The 24,299-nt window shown below is 38.5% G+C and overlaps 1 protein-coding gene across 4 annotated transcripts in view; it reads left to right on the top strand.

Annotated features, from left to right (window-relative positions):
* Positions 1-24,299, top strand: part of ITPR2 (inositol 1,4,5-trisphosphate receptor type 2) — a 533,444-nt gene that overhangs the window by 104,929 nt on the left and 404,216 nt on the right. For all 4 annotated transcript variants that reach the window (XM_067695972.1, XM_067695968.1, XM_067695971.1 and 1 more), the window contains exons 4-9: positions 184-270; positions 1,903-2,061; positions 7,955-8,053; positions 8,321-8,404; positions 8,700-8,846; positions 13,038-13,133. In XM_067695972.1, coding sequence (XP_067552073.1) covers positions 184-270; positions 1,903-2,061; positions 7,955-8,053; positions 8,321-8,404; positions 8,700-8,846; positions 13,038-13,133 — 672 coding nt within the window. The remainder of the gene's footprint in view (positions 1-183; positions 271-1,902; positions 2,062-7,954; positions 8,054-8,320; positions 8,405-8,699; positions 8,847-13,037; positions 13,134-24,299) is intronic.

The raw sequence follows: 24,299 nt of genomic DNA, 5'->3' as shown, positions 1-24,299 counted from the left end.
CGCACATTATCATCATGTATTTAATTATTGCCCCTCTTTCTCCCGAAGCACCAAGAGCAAAGCAACCCGCCTATTTTAGTCTTGGTTGTATTCTTTGTTCCTAAAATAAACCTTATTTCTTTGTCAATTATTGTGCTCTGTTTTCTATGCTTCCACACTAAATATTTGATAATCAATTTATAGCATGCTGCAGAACTGGAACAAAAACAAAATGAATCAGAGAATAAGAAGCTGTTGGGAGAAATTGTGAAATATAGTAATGTTATACAAGTAAGTGTCTATTTACTTTTGCTTAAAAGGGGTGAATATTTTATGGTTAATTTGCATTTGGTAGGAATGCCAACCTGCCTTAAAATTGGGGGATACAGTGGTTTGTTCTTTGGTGGGAATTATACAGTGTGATCTTTTCTGTTGATATTCAGCACACCGTTCTGTATGAATAAATCTGGTGCATACACATAAAGAAGTGAGCTTATCCAGATGTATGCACAAGTTATTAAATCAAAAGGAAGAAAATGGGGAAAGCCTGTAACAAAGGAGTCCTTTAGAATTAATGGGACTAACCTGTAACAAATGAAGCTTTACGTTTTCATTTTGTAGGGAGGAAAGTTTTCAAATTGTACTTTTAGATGGGAACTGTCCTTGAGGTATTAGCTCTTCCATTTCAATTAGTATACACGCTGATTTATCTCAGCAGCATTTCTTTCTTGTGCTTCACTTAGATCTTTTAGCTTTTTACTTGGGTGGTTGTGAATGCCCCACCTTGTTCCAAAAAGAATGTAAGGCATTTTCAAAAATACATTCCACATAAGATAAAATATTAATAGAAATAAATAAGGCAACTGGATCAAAGGGAAAATAATGATTGCATGAATAAAATGAAGTCAAGGGTGAGGCATGTTTATAAAATCCATGCTGTAAAGGCTGATAAACTTTGGCTGGAAGCCTTTTTGTTGCTTGAGTAGCTATAAGGGCAGTGTAAAATATTACAGCATTCACATAGAAGGTCTGTACGGAGAGCTAAGTCAGAAGTTTGGAAGCACAAACGTTCCCCGGAAGAAGATCAGAGAACTGTTTCTCCAATGAGCTCTCATAAAGAGGGCACTGTTTAATATAGTAAACAATGGCCTTAACAACGTCCTTACTGTAAATACTACAATGAGGTGTTTCACAGAGCTGTTTCAAAAAATAACATCCCCTGATGTTTTGTTATCGGCCAATGGCAAAGTGTCAGAGCACAGGACTGGCAAAGCGGTTCTCTGATGGTACAAGAGGAGAGCCCTGGGTCTGCGGCTCCCTGGATGTATGAGTTAATCTGATGATAGATTGTGTGATACCTGTGGCTGCATGTCCCTTGGGCTTCTGCCCTCATCTGAGGAGTGGGATTGCGTCCTCTTATGGAAGTGGCAGAGTTTATTTAGGATGGGCAGGCTGTCTCCGCACCCAGGGGGTGAGGGCTGTCTGCAGGCAGGGGTGGTTAATAATAGTAAGTGGGTAGGTGCATTATTACAGGTCCTCGGTTATTCTTTAATATGTTCTGTTTTTGTGGCCAGGCAGGGATTGAGAAAGAATGTAGTTTGGGGGGACCTCCTGGTCTCCTTTGGAAAGCTTGGGTTTATCCTATTATTTATCAGTAGATGAAAATCATTCAGAAGTGTCCCCTGGTTGGTTTTCCTTATGTACTCACTTCATTATGAAAGAGAATCGGGGATGGAGGTGAGGAGGAACCCAAAGAAAGTCAGCTTAGAAAGGTGGTGACTGTGGAGTCTGGAAAGAACTTCTTTGTTTAAACTCTATCCCGAGCCGTGTTGTGTGAGCACATGATATAAGTATAAACACATATATGCAATTAGCAGAGGAGATCAAAGAATAAAGGCGGTAATCCATATCTTTCTTCTACAGCTACTGCATATAAAAAGCAACAAGTATCTGACTGTCAACAAGAGATTACCCGCTTTACTGGAGAAGAATGCCATGCGCGTGTCCTTGGACGCTGCAGGAAATGAAGGGTCTTGGTTTTATATTCATCCCTTCTGGAAGCTGAGAAGCGAGGGTGACAATGTATGTAACTATAAGATTAAGAGAAAAGCAGCACATTCTTAAAGACTGTAGTTCTTCGTAGTAGAGAATCCAGAAAGTGCAAAGAAAACAGATATAGTTTTCAATCTTCAACATATTATTTTTATGTTAATTTCTTTAATAGGTTGAAAGCATTGATTTATAGTACAAATCGTGCTCAGGAATCATAAAAAGACAAAGATCAGATTAATTTAAAAACATCTTCCAGCCAGAATTTGTGTGAAAGAATTTAAGAACGTTAATCTTGGCTGAGACTTTTAAGGGAGAGAGAGGCAGAGTTTGCTTCTCGGCCTGTTCAGGAGGGAGCATGGCTGCAAGGAAAAAGAGCTGTGTTGCAGAAGATGGAGTCTATTCCTTTGAATTAATAGAGCGACACAGCAAATCATGACAATATGTCATTTACTGCCTCTGTAGCCAGTTGTTTGCAGTCTGTACATCTTAATAGATGTGTAATGAATGAGGAGCTATAGATTGGCAGTAGCTCATTGACGACAATACTTAAATACATTGTGGAATGCGAGCGTGTTGTAGCATGTGAATTTTAGTAGTTGCTAAAATATTTTCCTGCTACTTTATAGAGCAGAGAAAATAAAATTATGTGCAATGATTCAACAGGATCAATAGTTAGATATTTTTGTGTGTAATAAATGAAGTAGCAGGTGACAGTCCCTGGCACATGGAAGATGCTTAATAAATTCTGGTTGACCCCAAATACAGAATAACTTTCATAAATAGACGACTTTACAAATATTGGGTCAGGTGATCAAGAAAAATAGTTGAGATTAAAAAAATTAACATAAAAATTCAAAGCAATATAAAAGTGTAATTATTCTGACAGTTCTCTCAATCAATACTGTGATGACATTTTAAAATGTATTGGGGCTTCCGTGGTGGTGCAGTGGTTGAGAGGCCGCCTGCTGATGCAGGGGACACGGGTTTGTGCCCTGGTCCGGGAGGATCCCACATGCCGCGGAGCGGCTGGGCCCGTGAGCCATGGCCGCTGAGCCTGCGCTCCGCAACGGGAGAGACCACAACAGTGAGAGGCCCGCGTACCACCCCCCCCCCCAAAAAAAAATCATTAAAATGTATTGGCTGTTTCTTGTCTTAGAAATGTCTTCTGTTGTAGTGAATCTATTTTTTTCCAGTGAATTTTGAAGTCCAAATTCAATTCCACAGGATGCAAGCTTCATGGTTTAATTTGGTTAATAAGTTATCTGATGATATCCTCCTTAGGTAAGGTTTGGGAGAAGCATGGCATGTAGAAATGTAATGCACTTTAAATCTTGTGTTGGATTTCTTAAAAATAAGTTCTCTCTTTTTTTTTTTCCTTTTGGCATCAAGTGATGTATGCTGTGAGCATGACATATATTTTAATTTCAGTAGGTAGTTAATTACAATCAACTCTCAATTATTCAGGGACTGGTTATGCAGTTTATGAACAACCTGTGTGTTTGGATGCCCTGTTTTGTAATGCTCGTTCCCTTCTCCAGCGGGGCCCCCCACCTCACTCCCACTGAGTACGGTCCCTGTTGGCAGGTGGTCAGTGAATTTCAAAACAAAACGTCAAAACAAATAAGACCTGAACTCAAGCTCTAAAGGAATGTGATGAAATGATTGGATAAATTGGGACCTGAGACTAGCTGTGGATTTTATTAATTAATTCTGTCTGGTTTTTCGTTCTGTCTGTTCCTTTCCCTGCTCCCAAATGCCTTTACAGGCTCAAAGAGAGTTGAATGTAATGAACTATTTCAAATAATTAGTTGTATTGGGTTGTGGGGTGGGGAACAACCTACCACCCAAACATTCCATCTTGGTTAAAATGGACAATGTAATTGTTAAGTGCGATGTAGAGATCCTCCTTATATAGATGTACTCTATAAAGCATGGCTAAAGCAACCTTACACACTGCTTTTTGCTGAAATAGCTCACTGTTTTTGCTCGCCACTGTGTAGCTTTTATGTGTGATTAAAGTTGCTGTGAAAACATAAGCATATCCACAGCCCTATATTTGCCATGTAAATAATTGTATCGTAATGGTCATTTTCTTTGCCAGGAATAGGTAGCATTTTTCTAAAATATAAGCCTACTGTATTTTATTGAAGGCAATTGGAAACACTGTTATTTCATAACAAGGGGTTTAATTACTGTTGATTTTCTTTAAAAACATATTAAACTTAGAAGAGGAAATTGCAAGGTTTAAAGGACTTTAAAATTTCTATTTCACTATTTAGCAATTAGTTAAGTTGCGATTTAGGTTATAAGTATCCACAAGATGTTCAGTGACCAAAATGAAATGTAAGAATGAGGCTGATGATAGTCTGGGGAGAAAAATGCTCGTATCCTCAGAAATCAGTTGTTTCTACTGTTTAAGGACACCTTTGTCATTTATCTTATAGAATTTCGGGGTGGATAGTTTTGGGGGAAAATAGATTCATGGATCCCTCAGCTGTATAGAAGTCCTCACTTGCTGTTGCTCAGTTAGAAAGTCACTGGGGACAGCCTTGAGCAGAGTTCATAAATATTTCATTTTCATTTATCTTCCCATGATTGAGTAGTTAATTTTTCATTTAAAACTTTGATCTAAGAAGGCCTTAGTTCTTTACATTGGTGGTAGATTTTAAAGGGGAGAAAAGGCCAGATATTCTTTCAATCAAGAAAAAAAACCAACCCTTAGGGAAAGAGGCTCCTTAAATAGCAAGTAGATTTTGCTGTTTTGCAAAACTAGACCCCTTGGAATTCTGGTGAAGGTGGACTCGATCCCTGGTGTTTGGATTTCTACTGCAGTGTTCTTTTCACCACATCAGGTGCCACTTCAAAAGAAGGGTAGCTGCCAGTGGCATTACATTGCTCTTCATTTTCGGTAAAATCCCACCGTGAATCTTACATGGTTGTTAACATAGAATCAACAGACGTGCTTTTGGAATTGCAGTTTTTTAAAATGTGCACTAGGGTGAATGTGATATGGCAGAAAATTCAAGTTCTGCTTTAAATATGTGACTTCTCAGAAGGCATCTGACCCTATCAGTGGATCAGGCTCCATGCCTGTACTCGTCTGAAAATATTACCAAGTTCCATATTTACCGAGTTATCTAAGTAGATGTGAATTCCCTGAAAATAGAGACTATTTATTACACACTTTTGTGTTATTCCTGGCACTTCTTACCGTTCTTTTTATATCTTATGATTAGCATCTTGTCCATTTCATTTGTAAGTTTTATTCAGCGTGGGTAGTCAAAGTAACTGTTGTCAAGAACAAGACCTAGGACCTGGAAATTAGTGAATTAATGCTAGATTCTCCTTATGAATACCATTCTTATGAATTCTTGGAGTTGGTGACATTTTGGCTATATGGCTAATCTCTTGAAATTATATAAGACTTTACAGGTGGTGTTTTGAGGTAAAACTAACTTTGGGATTGGCCCAAAGCATACAGACAGCTATAATAAACAGTAAGACTTAGAGCAGTGAATATAGGTGCAATCAAAAGTATTCTTTTAATTGGAAAGAAATAGCTAAAATATGTCATTATATTTAGCAACTTACTGGCTAATATTTGTATGGTACAGATAAGAATGACAGTGAACCAAATCGAATTGTTCTTTAAGAAATTGGAAGACCAGATATAGCCCTGGCAGAATGTGGTATCAAGTCCCAGTGTTTATGGTATGGAAGACTACTCAGGCTTCTACATGATTCTGAGACTTGCCTTGGTGTCATGTGCAATAACACATGTTTTTGTTTTTCGAGGGGATGTTGAAAATATGTCTATGTCATGTTGACTTTTATTTTTTGTTTATAATTTAATTGTTTAAAACAGGCAACAATTCATGGTTCAAAGATAGAAAACAATATAAAGATATATCGGGAAACGTCTCTCTCTTATCTTTTTTTTTCATGTCCTCAATTCCCAGTTCTCTCTTTTACAGTTAACCACTGGGAGAATTTCTTATGCGTACACTCCTACTCTCTTTCCCTTTTTTATACAAATATAGGCCAGTTCTGCCCCCTCATCCTCTCACTCAACACAGTTTCTTTATGATTTTTCCTTATCTGGACATATAAAGAGTTTCTGTGATGGATATTTTGAGTCACAGCATCTGCCTGATTATGGACTTGAAAGGCAGGATGGTGAATAGAGACCAGTCCTGTAAATAACAGAAGCTATTCCTGCAAACTAAAGGATAACCTTCTGTTGCTCCATTAACGAGCTTGAGGCTTCTCTATCACATTTGAATCTTCAGATATAGTTTGTGCCAACAGTACTATAGGTGAATGTAGACTCCTGTGTATAATTTATTAAAGGTTAATTTATATTAAAAGTGTGAAATTGTGTTCCTTAAAATCTTGGTCTAGGTTCAGATCCAGGGAGAAGAAGTCCTGTCTGTTTTTACTGTCTGAGTCCTAATTTGTTTTTCAGTTGTCTACTAATCTATTCTAATATTCAGTTGATATGAAATATGCAGAGGGAAGGTGTTGGTTTTCATTTCTGAGATGGTGGTGAGCAATTCTCTGAAGGAGAGTGTAGGTAACTACAGTAATAAGTCTTCTAGCAGAACCTAACAACACAAGTAACTTGAATAACTATAAAATAACTGTTCGTTATTATCATTAAGAAAGCACAACTTCATTTCCCCACAATTTGAGATATGAATAAAAATACTTGAAGATTAAGCAGACATTGTTAATGATAGCATAAATAAAAAATCAACTTAGACTTACTTCTTTAGAGCACTTTTCCCATAACTGATTTTAATATTTATCTAAAAATGAGCACGAACCTATTTGCAGGGCAGGAATAAAGATGCAGATGTAAAGAATGGACATGTACACACAGTGGGGGGAAGGGGAGGGTGGGGTGAATTGTGAGATTAGGTTTGACATAAACACACTACCATGTGTAAAATAGATAGCTAGTGGGAACCTGCTATATAGCACAGGGAGCTCAGCTCGGTGCTCTGTGATGACCTAGATGGGTGAGATGGGGGGTGGAGGGAGGGAGGTCCAAGAAGGAGGGGATATATGTATACATATAGCTGATGCACTTCATTATACAGCAGTAACTAACACAACATTGTAAAGCACCTGTACTCCAATAAAAAAAGTGAGATAAAAAAATGAGCACCAGGTTTAAGGAGCAATATTAGTGTTGGATGTTTAAGACAAAAGTGAACCATTTGCCCAAGGCCCAAACTGTAAATGTATTCCTACAAGGTCATACTGGATTCTGCATTCTCTGAATCCAGATGACATTAGAATGTTTAATAAACTTCTGAGACTATAGGGAAGATCAAATATAATAGATTTGTTTTTAATTCTGGAGATAATACAAATGTATAAGATTTCCTGCTTGCACTTGAAGTGATTCTAATATTTAGGCAGATTGGTTTATTTGTGGTGGGTGCATTCACTCTTTGTATCTCCTGTATACATGGCATCAGACCTGGTGTGGAGGGATGCTGACCTATTTATTGACATTAAGAAAGCTCTAACTGAAATAGGAGACCAATAAGAAAAGGATCTAGGGACTTCCCTGGCAGTCCAGTGGTTAAGACTCCACGCTTCCACTGCAAGGGTTGTGGGTTCGATCCCTGGTCGGGGAACTAAGATCCTGCATGCTGTGCGATGTGGCCAAAAAAAAAAAAAGTATCTATACCAGCTTTATGAATCCAGACTGATTCATAATCAGACATGATTATATAATCATTTATCAGAAGATATTTTACCTCGAAGAGAAAAAGAATTAAAATTTATATGAAGGATAAATGGGTCAAATGTTAGGTCAATGACGAGGACTTCTGTGCAGTTATTTTTAGCTTCAGGTATAGCACCACAGACCCATGCACTGTCTCAATTGCAACTTATTTCTGATTCCCAGATTGTTGTTGGAGATAAAGTTGTTTTGATGCCCGTGAATGCAGGACAGCCGCTACATGCCAGCAACATAGAGCTTCTCGATAATCCAGGGTGTAAAGAGGTAAGTTCAGGAGGAAGGAAATGAATTTGTTGATTTTCTCATGAGAGGGAAAAAAAAGTCCCATAGTTTCATTGTTTTCATAAGCATAAGCCCAGTTATGCTAGTTACTATTCCTGAGGTACATGTAGATTTCAGATGGTCCTTTGAAGATATTTTTTGACATACATACCAAAGTTGTTCTTTCTGCTCCTTCTACTAGTTGAAGTAATAATTTCTGGTATAAAGTTGAACCTGAAGTCTTATAACTTAATGTTTCTTCATTAATAGGTGAATGCTGTTAATTGCAACACTAGCTGGAAAATCACTCTGTTCATGAAATATAGTTCCTATCGAGAGGATGTACTAAAAGGGGTAAGTATGCGCTACCTAGACATTTACTGGAAGAATTGAAGGTAGTCTTACTGAGCTTCTAGATGCAAAACCTGTGTATTCACTGAGGTTTGAAGTTTAGAATGTGACTATAAACCTTAAAACTCACATTGGGTTTTCCCTCCTGTATTTGGAAACGTATATTTCTGCATACTCATTAAAAGCCAAGTGTTAGCAGAAGTCCCAGAGTATCAAAACTATAGAGAAACACCCACTTCTTATGTCTATTTGTTCAAACTTTTGTTGGAAATATAGTTTTATTGACCTGTTTTTCTAGGGTGATGTTGTTCGATTGTTTCATGCGGAACAAGAGAAGTTTCTGACTTGTGATGAATATGAGAAAAAACAGCACATTTTCCTTCGTACAACTTTGCGTCAATCAGCCACTTCTGCTACCAGTTCGAAAGCACTCTGGGAAATAGAGGTATGTAAATATTTTGTGGCTTTTAATAAATACTTATATCAATAAGACAAGGTCATTAGGCTGGCTGGTTTATTGTTATAAGCGTCATTTGTGATAGACCCATAAAACGGTAATTTTGGTGAAGCCACTTGTACCTCTTTACTGCTGTGACCAGTTTGAAATGTTGCTATACTTCCTTCATCTATCTTCTCAGGGGCATCTCTCTCTCTCTGTCGTTTAATAAGGGCATATGTATGATTTAGCTTTTTAAAATTCCATCGTGAAGTGTTATTAAGACCGGTCAGACTATAGGCCTTGTGCCTCGAATGGTACTGGGGTTGAAATGGAGTGAGGAGGACTCACTGTAAGTGAGGATCTGAAGGGCACAGTCACTGAAAAGAACCTCTGTGTCTTCTGGGGATGCCGTTTCTATTGGAGCGAGGAGACCCATAGTTAAGAATTCATCGTCCTTTAAGAGGTATTTGCTTAAGTGTGCCAATATGATAGAGTAATTAAGAAAATGTAAGGTATGGATTTTTCTTTAAAGGACCTTTCTGTACCATGGAAGAGATAAGATATACGTAGTTAACTGCAAACAACCTGATAAGTTCCATCTTGAATTTTTTGTTTGTTTGTTTTGCGGTACGCGGGCCTCTCACTGCTGTGGCTTCTCCCGTCGCGGAGCACAGGCTCCGGACGCGCAGGCTCAGCGGCCATGGCTCACGGGCCCAGCCGCTCCGCGGCATGTGGGATCCTCCCGGACCGCGGCACGAACCCGCGTCCCCTGCATCGGCAGGCGGCCTCCCAACCACTGCGCCACCAGGGAAGCCCCGATAAGTTCCATCTTGATTTAATGGAAATCCAGACCCTACAGCAGTGGTTCTCAACCATTTCAAAAATTCATCACACCTCTTTTACAGCATATATTTTGTTATCCTTCCTTTATGTATGAAAATGAAAGTCATATTTAGTATTATTTTATAGTCTCATGATTAAAAGTTAATAAAATGCCCAAATTCTAATATAAAGGAGAAACAAAAGAAAAATAATTTATATAAAACAATATGTATTTCAACATGTAAGTACCTACTTTAGAAGACAAAATATTTATATCTATCTTTGATGGATACATTTGGATTTGAGAGAAGTAGAAGAAGAGGATCAGAAGACGTTCTGTACAAGTACAGGAAAATGAAAGAGCAGAGGTAGATGTGTGCCATCGCATAATATCTAGTATTAGGTGAAGTAATAACAGGAATAGACTTATTTGTACGTGATTTAAGAAAAAATCGCTATAATTGAAACAGGGATAATGAGGCAAGTTCCAAACTATTGAAACAGAGAAAGTGAGGAAGTATCATGTTTATGCAAATGAGCTGAGCCTTAATTATAAATGAAGCGTCAAAATAATTCTCTAAGTTATGACATGGTTTAGAATAGAGATGAAATAGCACAAAAGCATAGCTTTTATCTTGAAACCCCACTCATGTTGAGGCATACTTTCAGTCTCTAGCATTCAGAAGAGACCATATCCTTCAGTATATTTGGAGATCATATCCTTCAATAAGTGAAGGGAATTGAGAAGGTCTGGGGAAAACAACCACCACTCAAACTACATGATATTCTTCCCAGAAGCCTACCCCACAACTTCTCGTATCAGGGTAAGAGAAAGATAACAGGCAACTCGAAGATAAATACATAATTAAAATACACATTTCCTTATCACTGTGCTTCCAAAATTTTCAAAATATAGGGATAGCAATAATGTGAAATATTATTTTAAAACTTTATTAGCAAATTACAATGATGAAAAAGTCAGATAGCAACTTCCCTACACAGTGAGTTCCCTGCATTTCACGTGTCTCTGTCTATTTAATGTTTGGTTCTAAGTCTGTTAAAAGGAGTTTTGAATCTCTCCTCTTATATATTTACCGTTAGTTTTATAGCTTTTGCTGTAATTGCACCTCTGCACTGAAATCCTTTCCAACAAAATGTGTGGTTGGAAATGCTGCGTCCCATTGAGCAGTCCGAATGGAGAGAGTGAATAGATTATTCAGTAATTTTGAGACAATGTCTTGGATTCATGTAAGCTTCCTTCTCCATAGTGGATTTCTCTAAAATTATTCGCCTTTTCATATAACTCGATGTAAAAGCTTTCTAGTATGATTTCACGTTAAAGCATTACCAGTTTATATTTGTGGTAGGTTTATTTCTGCAATACTATGGGACGTTTCTGTATTGTGTGCTGCATCAGCCAGGCTTCAGTCAGGAAGCCTGAGCATCAGGTGTTTCAAGCAGAGAGGTATTTAATACAGGAAATGAGGTTTCAACGTTGTTGGAAGGACTGGGTGGGAGAAAGTGGGGCGGGGAATGTGGTCTTATCTGAAGATCTGGCAGTGCCAGAAGCCACTCCTCCCTGTGGGAGCCTGCACAAGACAGCTGCCACCACCTTTACTGGAGCCCTAAGAGGATCCTCTCTTTCACTTTCCTCTGCTTCCCACCCCTGTGCTACAGGGGAGCACTTTGAAGGGCAGGGATGCTCCCGAGTGTCGTACACAATATCTAGCCTATGCTGAACTCTCCTGTGAATTGCAGGATATTTAATGTCTTGGCTACTGCCCATTCGTGCCACTAGCATCCCTCCAAAATCATTGTGAGAAATGAAAACACCCTCCCTTCCCTATCTGCAAATTGTCCATAAATGAAAACACCCTCCCTTCCCTATCTGCAGATTGTCCCCTAGGGAGCTGTACTACTGTTGCTAGACCCGCTAGTGGATAGGACAGGAGTTCTTAGTCTGTGATTCACGGTGAGCTTCAAGTTACTTGTTAACCTCTCGCAGTGGTATACAAAAGGTGTGTGCGCGTATGTATGTATGTGAGACAACCACTAGATATGATCAGATTTTTAAAGATATCTATGCCTCTCGCAAAGGAGTAAGAGTTCAAACGTTGACAAGGTCACAGTAGCTGGTGGGATTAGCAAAGGATTGGTGGTAGAAGGTCGATGTGAGAACTGAGCTTTGAAGGATGGGCAGGTGTTTGGCTACAGGGGGAGCATTTTTGTAAGACTTCACCCACTTTGAAGTATTTTCATCATTACCTCATTAAGCTTTTGGAGTAGCAGAAGACATAGGAGCTGGAGTCTAGCAAAAGGCATTAGAAAGTCCTGTACGTTAGCACCCAGAATTTGATGCTGGGGTTGGAGGCAAACAGTATGAACGAGATGGAGGCAAAGAGTATTAATCTGTTGGAGAATAGTGGGAACTTATCTGAGCACTCTAATATGTGTTATGATATTTAATCTTCACAACAATCCTATGAATTAAACCCACTTGGTACATGAAGAAGCAGGCTTGAAGATGTTACTTGCTGTGATCATACCGTAGTAACTGGTGGAGCTGGGACTCATAAACAGTCGTCTTTGGACTGCAAAACCTCAGCTTTGCTACAACACTGAGCCACCTGTCGTAAGTGACAGTTGCAGACCCACTTTCATTCTCAGTGAGCCTAGTGGCTTAGCATCTGGGGCAAGACAGGTTTCTAGGACAGGTATCAAAGGACATGGTGTTAGTAAACAGGCAACACATGGAAAGGGCCAGGAAGTAAGTTAATCCAGACCTCCAGGCCTTGGCGTTTATGGTTCTCTCTGTCTGGAATGATCTCTTCCAATCTCTCTGCATGACTGTCTCATTCTTATCCACCAGAGTGCCCATGCTGATTGCAGTATCGATGGAAAGTAGCCTACTCTAGGTACCCAATCATGCGCTCTATTCAGTTCCTCCTGGCACTTGCCAAATCTTATTCATTGAAAGCTCTGGTCTTATTCATTACTGCGGTCCCTACTGCCTAGAAGAGTACCTGACACATGGTACGCAACAGATTCATTCATAATCTGTTGAATGAATGAATAACAAATGCGGGGAAACCCCACAGTATTTACAGTTTTGGCCCGGGAAACATGTCTTTTGAAGTAAGGCATCTGTATTTGCAGCTGTGAGGTGTGAGAGTCATGCAAGCCCAGTGAGTTAACTGTGTAATTACGCATTTATGGGGAATTTTGTTTTTCTGCCACATTGTCCTCCTGAAACGTATATTAGATCTGACAAGTTTAGCATGAACAGGTGGGCACCCCATGTAAACTGTTGGCATTTGCTGGCCAGGAACATGCATGTCTTTTAGCCATTATTTTTGTTTCTCTTTTTGTCTGTAGGTAGTTCATCATGACCCATGCCGTGGAGGTGCAGGACAATGGAATAGCTTGTTCAGGTTTAAACATCTTGCAACCGGGAACTATTTAGCTGCAGAGGTAAGATTAATGGATATAGTGCTGTTAAATCTCTGATTCTCAAATAGTGGAACAGGCAATACAGAAGATGTTGTATTTGAAGAAACAGTTATTATGCACATTTCATTACTGCCTGTCGTGTTCTGGATTGGCATGTCAGTTGTTCTCAAAATGTAAATATTAGTTAACACCTTAAAATAATCTTTGTCTCGAAAATGAAAACAGCAGCAGCCACAACAGAACTGTGTGGTTAGTTTGCTCTAAGGGCATCTAAGGGGGTATCTGATTTGCATCTGTGTGGGATGCGTCCTGAGATTTGCTGTTTAGCTTCACTCTTTCAGAATGTCTGCGTTGGAGCCGTGATCAGCGCATAGTCGATGTGGTGTAGTCTAGATCGTTTCTGGTTGATCTTCTGTGGCTGTTCTTTTACTGGTGGGTGGCTTTCATTGTTCAAACCATTGGAGAGGAAAGGGTTTTTTCCTTGAGATACTGCACTGTCCTAAAACTGTCAATAAAAATGGTAAAAACTTAGAAGGGTCTTTTCTTTCTCCACTAAATGCATGTTGACAGTCAGAATGAAGGGTAGGTAGATACAGTAGTACAGGTGTTTTAGCAATGATTTAATGAAAGTTTGGTTATCTGGTTTAAAACTAATTTTGAAAATATTTGATTTATTTTTTTAATTTAGTTTTTCTTAAATCTTTTTTGTAATTGAAGTATAGTTGATTTACAATATTGTGTTAGTATCACGTGTACAGCAAAATGATTCAGTTATACATACACACATATATATATATGTATCTACTTATATTCTTTTTTCAGTTCTTTTCCATTGTAGATTATTATAAGATATTGAATATAGTTCCCTGTGCTATACAGTAAATCCTGTTGTTTTTCTATTTTATATATGGTAGTGTATGGAAAATATGTTTTCAGATGTATGAAAATGTCCATTCATTCTACTCTCCTCAACTCTGTTTTTCAATTTAGAGTTTCTTCTGGGATTCTAAACCAGAATTTGGTGTTGGAATTTGTAGTATTACTAAAAATTTGTATAAACGTGCTGACCCCAGTTTAAGCTGGAACCCAACCCTGTTACTGTCTCCATCGTGTTAATCTGTGATGATTTTCTTTATAGTACTTCCCACAATCTCACTTATCGTAAATTTTATTTTTTTTGGTAACATCACCACTGTGTTTCCAGCACCTGTGACAGTGCCTGGTGCTTCGAAAGCATTTGGTAAATAATTTTTGAATGAATGAATATGAAGAAGCTATTCAGGCTTCTCTAAGCTTAGAGAAGGGGAAGAAGAAAATTTCGGGATTTGTATCTGGGAGGCATTCGGAGCCATATTTGGGCAAATGAATCTCTCTAAACTCCCATTTCCTCCTCTGGAAAATGGGGATAATTGCAACATTTGTATAATGAGACTATTAAGAGAATGAAACGAGGTGAAGTGCTTGGCATCACGTGTGACCACGGTAAGCATCTAAGAAGGGACGCCGGCATGATTAATTTTATAATATGATAAGTAGAGCTTGTTCTTACTTTTATAAATATCTGACTCAATTTTAATGAGTCTGCTTGACTGAATGAAATAGAGCTTCGCAATTTGTGGGCTGTTTGTACCATAAATGTTTTGAAGTAACTGTTTTGGAAAAGTAACCCTTTGAAAAATGAAGCAGTAAGGTAAGAGAATCTTGTCTAAAATAAGAATTAGAAAAGTCTACTAGATGTCCTATAAAAGAATAGAAATTAGGATTAAAATTCTTTTGGTGATAGGGAGGCACTCAAGAGCAACACACCTTTGGTAGAGGGGGCCAGAGAGGTACAAGGAAGGGCAGCTGCTTGGTGGACGAGTAAGGCAGTTGGGGAAGAGTGGGAAGCGTGTTCAGGCAATGAGGAAGAGGAGGTGTGTGGCATCTTACATTTCCTAGGGATAATTCATGTATCACACGTAAGATGTGTGTGAGGTTAGAAGTGGTGCTAGAAGATGGGAAGGGAGTGCTGGGGCCAGAAATGTAGGGCAGCTGTTTTTTTTCTGGCCATGGATATTAAGCCAAGGAGAATGGATTTTTTTTTTTTTTTTTTTTTTTTTGCGGTACGCGGGCCTCTCACTGTTGTGGCCTCTCCCGTTGCGGAGCACAGGCTCCGGACTTGCAGGCCCAGCGGCCATGGCTCACGGGCCCAGCCGCTCCACGGTACATGGGATCTTCCCGGACCGGGTCACGAACCCGCGTCCCCTGCATCGGCAGGCGTACTCTCAACCACTGCGCCACCAGGGAAGCCCCAAGGAGAATGGATTTTATGTGTAACTTAAAGAGCAGTGTTCTAAATAATTTGTGTTCAAAGCAGACCACTCCAGAGTGGCACTGTCCAATGTGGTAGTCACCAGCCACACACTGGTTATTTAAATTAAACTTAATATTCTTAAAATTAAGTAAAATTAGAAAGACTGGCAGCCTGAGAAGTCATATAAGCAACTGGAAAATCAAATGGGCTGAGTCACAGATGCCAGGCAAGGGAAGATAAGTGTTTCATCGAGGGGGGATGCTACCTAAAAGGTCAGGAACAAAATGTCTTTACAATATTTGGCAAGAACGGGGTCATCTGTGACTTCACTGAGAGCATTTTTAATGGAAACCGGAATGCAGGGGGTGGGGAAAGGGATGAGGAAGTCAGGAAGCAGAAAGAAGTGCCAACTGAGTTTTTTCGTATAATGACTGCGAAGGGGGAGAAATATTAATAAAAAGAGAGTAAGAGTCCAATTAGACAGACTTTTATGAAGTAGTTTTAGAAAAAGTAAGGTGGATGAGTTGTTTTTATATTAAAGGGAAGGACCTATCACAGGGCAGGATTTGATGGTGTCTTTTCCACTCTCAGCACACCGATTTATAATTTAAAATATTAATTTAATGTGCTTGAGGCACCCCTGGTAAATTGGATGATGTAATTCTTGAATTGCCTTTGAGTTTATGGTGTTTATATTGGCCAGTGTGGCAAAGAGGGCCTAGAGTAGTGGGAAGAAAAGTCCCAGGTAGACCGCTCACAATCTCTCTGCTTTTAAGCAAATAGTTAACCTCCCTGAATTTCAGTTCCCTTGTGTGTAAAAAAGGTGATAATATATATTACATGGGATTTTTTTGGAATTAAAGAATATCTTGTGAATTTTCAGCACCTTGTACGTAAAAGGTATTCAGTAAGTTCCTTCACTTCCACTGGGATGAAGGAGACAGAAATTATGCAGTAGTGTTTATTATTATAAAATTTATTTTTATTATTTTTATTTTCCAGAACTGACATTTCTTTGTCAATCAGATAACTTAATGGGGAAAAAAGCTGAGAGGCTCACCACTGGCTACCTTGTGCCTAGAACAGTGTCTGATGTTTAATTTACATTCAGTAAATATTAGATAGTCTAATGAATGAATCATAGAGACAATGAGGTACACATCCAATCATTTCACTTTACAGAAAAGGAAACCCAGACTCAAAGAGGTGATTTATTTTGTCTGAACTTAAAAAACAAGATTAATGATAGTATCCAGGCTGAATGCTACACTTACTTCATCCGTACCAGTGGTTCTCAGCTGAGGGTGATCTTGTCCCCAGGGGATATTTGGCAATGTCTGGAGACATTTTTATTGTCACTGTTGGGGAGAGGTGGCTACTGGCATCTAGTGGGTAGAGGCTAGGGATGCAGCTAAACACCCTATAATGTGCAGGACACACCCCACAACAAAGAATTATCTGGCCCCAAATGCCAATAGTGCCAATGTTGAGAAACCCTGATCTCCGTTATACTGAAATTACACGACCTTTTATTGACAGTCTACTAGGTGGAAGCACTACTTTGTTATTGTGGAAAAAACAAAGATGACTAACATTTTGTCCTTGTTCTTTAAGAATTTGCAATCTAGAGGAGAATTAGATTAACTCATCACTAGGACGTCTCTTTTGCAATTGTTTCCAGCATACATAAACATCTGAGATAACTGGTTTTGTGTAATGTTTACATTATTAACATCTATAGAAGACCATGATAAATCTCAGAGTAAGTTTAAAGGGCTGCAACCTTAAGTGTAAGCATATGTGAGAAAAAACACCTAAAATTTTTACTTATACTTGCTTAACATGATATTCTATTTAACCAGTACTTACTGGGTGGCTAAGTTATTCAGAAAAATGTAATAAGCTTATTGTTTGTTTAGAAATGAAGGGAAACTAACTAAATAAAATTAGACCATTCGTATGATGAAGATTCTGTAGTCTAACTATAGAGACAAAGCACATAAATTGCAAGCTATTCAAGAATAGCACCATATTTTGTGTGTGTATATGTGTGTGAATTGTGGAAAACATCTAGGCATTAGGACAGTGATATAACACTGTTTAGATTTTATTCTCTAAGTTACTAAAGTGAACCGACATTTAGAAATGGACCCTTATTCAATTTGAATATCTCCAACAGTATTGTCTTAGGAAATTCAAGGTTTATTTTTGAGTAATATGCAGTGCTAGAAACTCATGGACAAAATGTGGAACAAAGTATTTAATTATGAATTAGGTAATCAGGGCATTTGTGGCTGCATCAGATAATGCATTACAGTACTGTATTATTAGGCTGTCTTCCTATAATGTCAGTTTCTGTGGGCCATACAAGAAATTAGGTGACATGAGGGGAAAGTAAACAGTCATGTCTTTTTGCTTTTAATATACAGGACAGTTTTGCTTTTAATGTCAGCACACTCTGTGCCATTTTGCTATAGATCTTTTTCTTGTATCACCTTATTGGTTCAGGAGAGTTCACAACCATGTCTGTGGGGCAGAAAGTAAATTGATCATATTTTGAATAGGATAATATGGGAGCCTTAGTAAATAGTTCTACAGCCATGGAGAGAATGATAAATCAAATATCATAATTTCTGATCTGCTGCATTTTCTTTCTTTGGATATTATTAAAGCAATAACTTTTGATGATCCTTTCCAAAACAAGATGGAGGGACTAGTGCAAAATAATTTTGTTAAAGATTTTATAATTGCCCTTTTAAAGACTGCTAGCTTATTTGTTTGTAGATAGTCCGGACTTCCACCAGATGGCAGTAAACACTTATTTCCTAACTATACAGTAGTCTTTGGCTTTAATTAGGTAAAAACTGTGTACTCAAGAACCTGTACCTTAGCATAGAATCTTATGCATATTAGGGCTGTAGTTTTAAATATCCCAATGTTTAGTTCTCTATCAAATGTACCAGCCATAGTATATGAAAAAGGACTCTCACTCTCTTTCTCTCCCTCTCTCTATATATACACACACATATATCACACACATATATACATACATGTACAATATTTATATATAATAGAGGAATATGCATACCAGACCCTATACACATGTATAAATATATATCAAAATAGAAATGATGCCTGGCACATATAAGCATCCAGTAAAGGTTATTTTTCCCTTCTTTGCTTTTCTAGACCTAACAGCATAATAGGTTGGCTCTGAAATGCCTGGTCATTCGAAAGAGGAACATATAATTATTTAGAAACCCACATGTGATGGTTTTATAACTTCAATGGTATATATAATAAAATTGATCAAAAGACTTTTCATTATAAAAGAGTAACTTTTTTTTTTTACGAAAATGAACAAAAATTATGGACTTACAACTTGTGGTCTGCTTCTTGCTATTGTTAGAGGGACAGTTGCAGCTGTCTTTAACTTGATAGGTGGTACAGCCATGACTTTCTCTCTCTAGGTGTTCATGATATCACTCTCTCTCTCTCTGCCGCTTTTCTATTCTGACTTAGTCACTCTCTACCTGACTTCATTCTGGTCCTCTTTGGCCTCTTAAATGAGGACTCCCTTCAGAGCTTAGTGGTGGCTGTTAGCTCTTTCTCTTCTCTGTCACTCACTCCCGTGGCTGCAGTGGGTCGTGACTTCGATCTCGGGTATCCCACTGCCATTGAAACTCAATAATCGTATCTAAGATGGAACTGTTTTCCCACAGAGAGTGAATTTTCTTAGCTCTGTGTTAAAAACTTGGGAGTCACGATAAACGTGTTTTTCTCTCTCAGTTTATGCATTCAGGTTCTCCTGACTCTGTCTCTGCAAAATCTTTCGCATCTGCTTTTTTCCTTTCCATCTCAGCATTGATATCGTTGGGGCTCTGCCACCTCTTACGTGAACCCCACACTTGGTTACTTTGCTTCTTTCATCATCTGTCTCTGTCTCCTACTACTTACGGCCAAGTGAGGATTTTTAATGCACTGTTTCTGCAGACATTTTCCCAGTGATATTCAAAATCTTTCTGAAGATGCAAACCCTTTAGCCTGTGGCAAAAAGCCCCGTTGGCCCGGGCTCTTCCTACCTTGGATCACACCAGTACTCGTTATGGAGGTGGGAGGGAAGTTATATGCTATCAGAACTAAAAGATGTAGCTTTGGAGCCCTCAGACCTGTGCTTCTGAATAACCCTGCCGCTCGCCAGCAGTGTGACTTTGCATGGGGTACTTCACTTGATGCCTCCTCTGGAAAATGGGGCTAAGGGTCCCTTCTAATAGGGTAATTGTATGGGGAAATGAATGAACTTTAAAAGCGTATAAAAAGTATTCCGTAAATGACATTTATGGGTCTTCTCTCATCAAGGCTCATTTTCTCACCTATTTGGCATTGGCGCCGCCTGCACTGCCTGTCCTCTTTACCCCCTCTTCCTTCTTCTTCTTTTTTTTTTTGCAGTTTTAGTTTTTATTTTCTTTTTTAACTTTTATTTTATATTGGAGTGCAGCTGATTTACAATGTTGTGTTAGTTTCAGGTGTACAGCAAAGTGATTTAGTTATACATATACATATACCTATTCTTTTTCAGATTGTTTTCCCATATAGGTTATTACAGAGTATTGAGCAGAGTTCCCTGTGCTATCCAGTAGGTCCTTGTTGAGAATCAATTTTATATAGATAATCTTTCCTTCTCTCCCAGTCATATTGAATAATTCTACCTATCCTTCAAGGCTTCGCTCATGTGCTACCTTCTCCATGAATAATTCTTCAATAAATTTGCCCACCACAGATCCCTCCTTCTTCTGACCTATATTATTTATAAATTATGCATTCCTGTCTTATATCTCTTGTCACATTCTATTTTGTATTACCGCTAACTGTATTTATGTCTTCTCTTCCCTCCTAGATTGTAAGGTCTTGTGGTCAGGGACCATATGCTCTTTGTCTTTGCTAAAATACCGTATGCCACCATGCTTTGTCCATTATAGATGTTCTATTAATATTTATTGAGTAAATGATTGAGTAGCATATTAGATTTCTCTCTCTCCAATGCCAGATTTATAACTTATTTTTTAACATAAGGAAATGTTTCCTTTAAAGCCCTAAAAGATTCAGGAACCTCCACATCACTATGTCTTTTTTCTCCCACCTTTAGAAATGTATTTTTTGGATTCATCCTTAGTCTAATTACTTAATTACTGTGGTTATTATGGTTAGAGTAGGAAATCAGCAGTATAATTGAAACATATATTGAAGTGTATATTTACTTGGCCTTTAGTTAATTTTGGTGAATTTATGTAGCCATAGATTTGTTTGGGTGCTTCCTCTTCCTCTTTCTCCTTCCTCGTCTTCCTGTTCTTCTCCTCCTTCTCATTATTATTATTATCACTTTAATGAATTTACTGAAGCAATAATCTTATTTATTTTTTAATGTTTTTTAAAAAAATTTATCTATTTGGCTGCGTCAGGTCTTAAGTTGCGGCACGCGGGATCTTTCATTGTGGTGCCCGGGCTTCTCTCTAGTTGTGGCCCGTGGGCTTAGTTGCCCCGCAGCACTTGGGATCTTAGTTCCCCGACCAGGGATCGAACCCACGTCCCCGGCATTGGAAGGCGGATTCTTAACCACTGGACCACGAGGGAAGTCCCTGAAGTAATAATTTTATATAAAAAAGGCCACATTGCAGCCTGTGAGACACAAGATGAGGCGAAATCTAACTGATCGGCACTGTCTTTAGTATTGTTGCCAAAGACATGAATATATAAAATTTAATGACATGTAATTAGTATGATTAGGATTTAGTCATAGGCTTTTCTCTTTTACAAATGAGGACCCTGAGTTCCATGGAGGTTAGGCGACCTTTCCTAAGGCCCATGGCATTTCCTTCCAGACCAGAGTCTGGAATCTGGTTCCACACACATCCCTCAGGAACTGAACTGGGTGATCCTAAGAGGGTGAAATGTGTGAAGACAACTTTAGAAAGTAACATTGTCTTTAAGGTAGAATATGACCTATGTCTTAAGGGGCATACATGACTCCTGTTTGACTTAGGTATGTTAATTCCTGTTTCTGTACACATTTTAGTTACGGATATGTCATGGCTTCCAGCATGAAGTTAATATACTTTACAGTCTTTAACCAACTAGTCTAAATGCTTACTGAATGAAAGCTTTGACCATAGGTGTATCCTGGTTAAACATGTTACATATCTTTTGAATATAATTTAGCTATAATTTTAATATGTATCTTTTAATTTAAAAAGAAAAGTGTGAATTCTTCAAACTGAAAACAGAAGAATATAACACAGTGATCCTTTTTTTTTTTTTTTAAGTCATTTTATTTTATTTTTATTTGGCTACACCACATGGCATGTGGGAATCCTAGTTCCCCGACAAGGGATCGAACCTGGGCCCTGGCAGTGAAAGCGCCAATTCCTAACCAGTGGACCGCCAGGGAATTCCCTGAAACAGTGATCCTTGACTAAAAGAGCTAAATAAACCCCTTCTGTGCACTATGCTGACCTTTCATTACTACTGAGTAAAAGTGTGTCTTTTTGAGTTTGATTAATCAGTAGACAGGAGGCCAGTTAAGTCACTGTCTTTTCACTTTCTACCTTTCACTGTTGGATTCCAAAAGCAGGAATAATACTGTTTTGGGACTGATTCGTTTATTCATAATTCAAGGGAATTCAAGGAGCCTGAGGTATGCATCTCCATAGAAAAATAAAATTCAGCCTCAGATCTCCCCAATTGCTGGCCTAGAACCAACAAGCAACTTGTAACTGGATTCCTGTTTTATCATCCCTCCCCCACCCCCGTTGTCTGTCTGCTCTGAAAATTGAAAGACTGCTGTCCAGTGGCTCTTGGACTTGGTTCTGCCTTCCAGCCACTCCTCTCCCACTCACTTTCTGATCTGTTTAACTATTTGTTTAACCACAGTTTAGTTTTGTCTGTTCTTAGATTTCCTATAAATGGAGTCATACCATGTCTGGCTTCTTTCACTTTAAAATCGAGATGTAATTGACATATAACATTGTATTAGTTTCAGGTGTACAACATAATGACTTGAGATATATATATGACATATATCTATATTGACATGATTACCACAGTAAATCTTGATAACATCCATCACCACACATAGTTATAAATTTTTTTTCTTGTGATGAGAACTTTTAAGATCTACTCTCTTAGCAACTTTCAGATATGCAGTTCAGTATTATTAAATGTAGTCACCGTGCGCCATCACATTACCAGGACTTATTTTCTTATAACTGGAAGTTTGTGCCTTTTGACCCCCTTCCCCGATCTCTTCCACTCCCACCCCTGCCTCTGGTAACCACAAATCTGATCTCTGTTTCTATAAGTTTGTTTTCTGTTTGTTTTAGATTCCACATATAACTGAGATCATACAGTATTTGCCTATCTCTGACTGACTTATCTCACTTAACATGATGCCCTCAAGGTCGATCCATGTTGTTGCAAATGGCAGGATTTCCTCCTTTTTATGGCTGACTAATATTCCATGGTATATATTTCTGAGATCTACCCTTGTTGTGTACATCGGCAGCCCATCATTTTATTGCTGAGTAGTACTCCATTGTTTGAATACGCCATATTTTGTTCATCCGTTCTCCTGTTACATGATATGCATTTTTGTCTAAGCCTAATTTCTGGCCCTATTTTATGTCCCTACCATTGTTCCCCCCACCTTTCCCATCATCCTCAAATGAATGTGCCTGTTTTTTTTTTTTTTTTTTTTTTTTTTTTTGAATGTGCCTGTTTGAGTTGATTTTCCTGGAATAGGGTTACCTCTGCATACAGAGTTCTTTCTTTAGCTGAGGAGAGCTTTATTTTCCATAATCTTTGATTATTGCTTGTATTCCACTGATTTTCTGTTCCTTCTAGTATCCTGGTTGCTCATTAGTTGATACCTCATTCTCTGGTCGTCCGTGACTATTTCCTTCTTCCTAATTTTCATTTCTTTACACCTTTCCTCTATGGTGAAAGATAGCTGCTCCATGTTTATCCTTTGCATCACTCATTTCCAGTAATGTCAACTATGCTTGTTCCTGCTGCTGACATGGACTTTAATTTTGTATTTATGTTCTCATTGTTATTGAGATCCTCCTTAATTTAACTTCTTTTTATATTGTGATTATTTCTTATATTATTTTATTATTTATCTGATTATTTTTATATTATATTTTTCTGTTCATCTTCTGCTGCCTTCATATGGAGGCAATGTTTACTTGCACTTTCTTGAATATGCCAAACCATTTCCTGAAAATTTATTTTGTATCATACCATAGATAATATTCAGAAAGACTCTGAGAAAGAATTCCCCCCCATTTTAACATACTTTTTAACCAGTCCCATGTTGTTTTTTCCTGCTTTCCTCCCTTATTGTCCTCAGACGAGTGAGCTCCATGCAGAAGCAGAACGGTTGAGTGGACGGTCTTTTTGTTCCATTTCTTTTTTTCTCAGTCCTCTTGCTAAATCTTCAGCTGCAGGGCAGCCTGCAGGGTCCTGATGTACTTCCCAGTTCCAGCAGGTGTCAAGTCTGCGTCTCTGGACTCTCTTGAGGTTGCTTCTCTCCCCGGCCCTCTGCTATTTTTCCTTTATCGCACAGTGTCATTCCAGCCCACAGCAGCTACAGTTCTTTCTCTTCTTGCCCTTTCTTCAGACAGCGCTTCTTAGAAAGCCCTCTGCCATCATCTGCTCCCTCCGCTTTCTGCCCATTTGCTTTCTGAGCTTTGCTGTATCTCTTTGGCCATGAGAAGACAGACAGAGGTAGTGGACAGTGGGTGGGAGGATGGGGGAAACAATTTTCTGCTCCATCTCAGAGCAGCTTCTCAGTGATGGAGAAGCACTTCTGTATAGGTCTTTGGTTGGTGAATACTCGG

Source organism: Pseudorca crassidens, chromosome 11 (genome assembly GCF_039906515.1).
Source record: "Pseudorca crassidens isolate mPseCra1 chromosome 11, mPseCra1.hap1, whole genome shotgun sequence".
NCBI lineage: Eukaryota > Metazoa > Chordata > Mammalia > Artiodactyla > Delphinidae > Pseudorca > Pseudorca crassidens.
The sequence above is the reverse complement of the archived record's forward strand: the minus strand, read 5'-3'. Positions and strand labels throughout refer to the sequence as shown.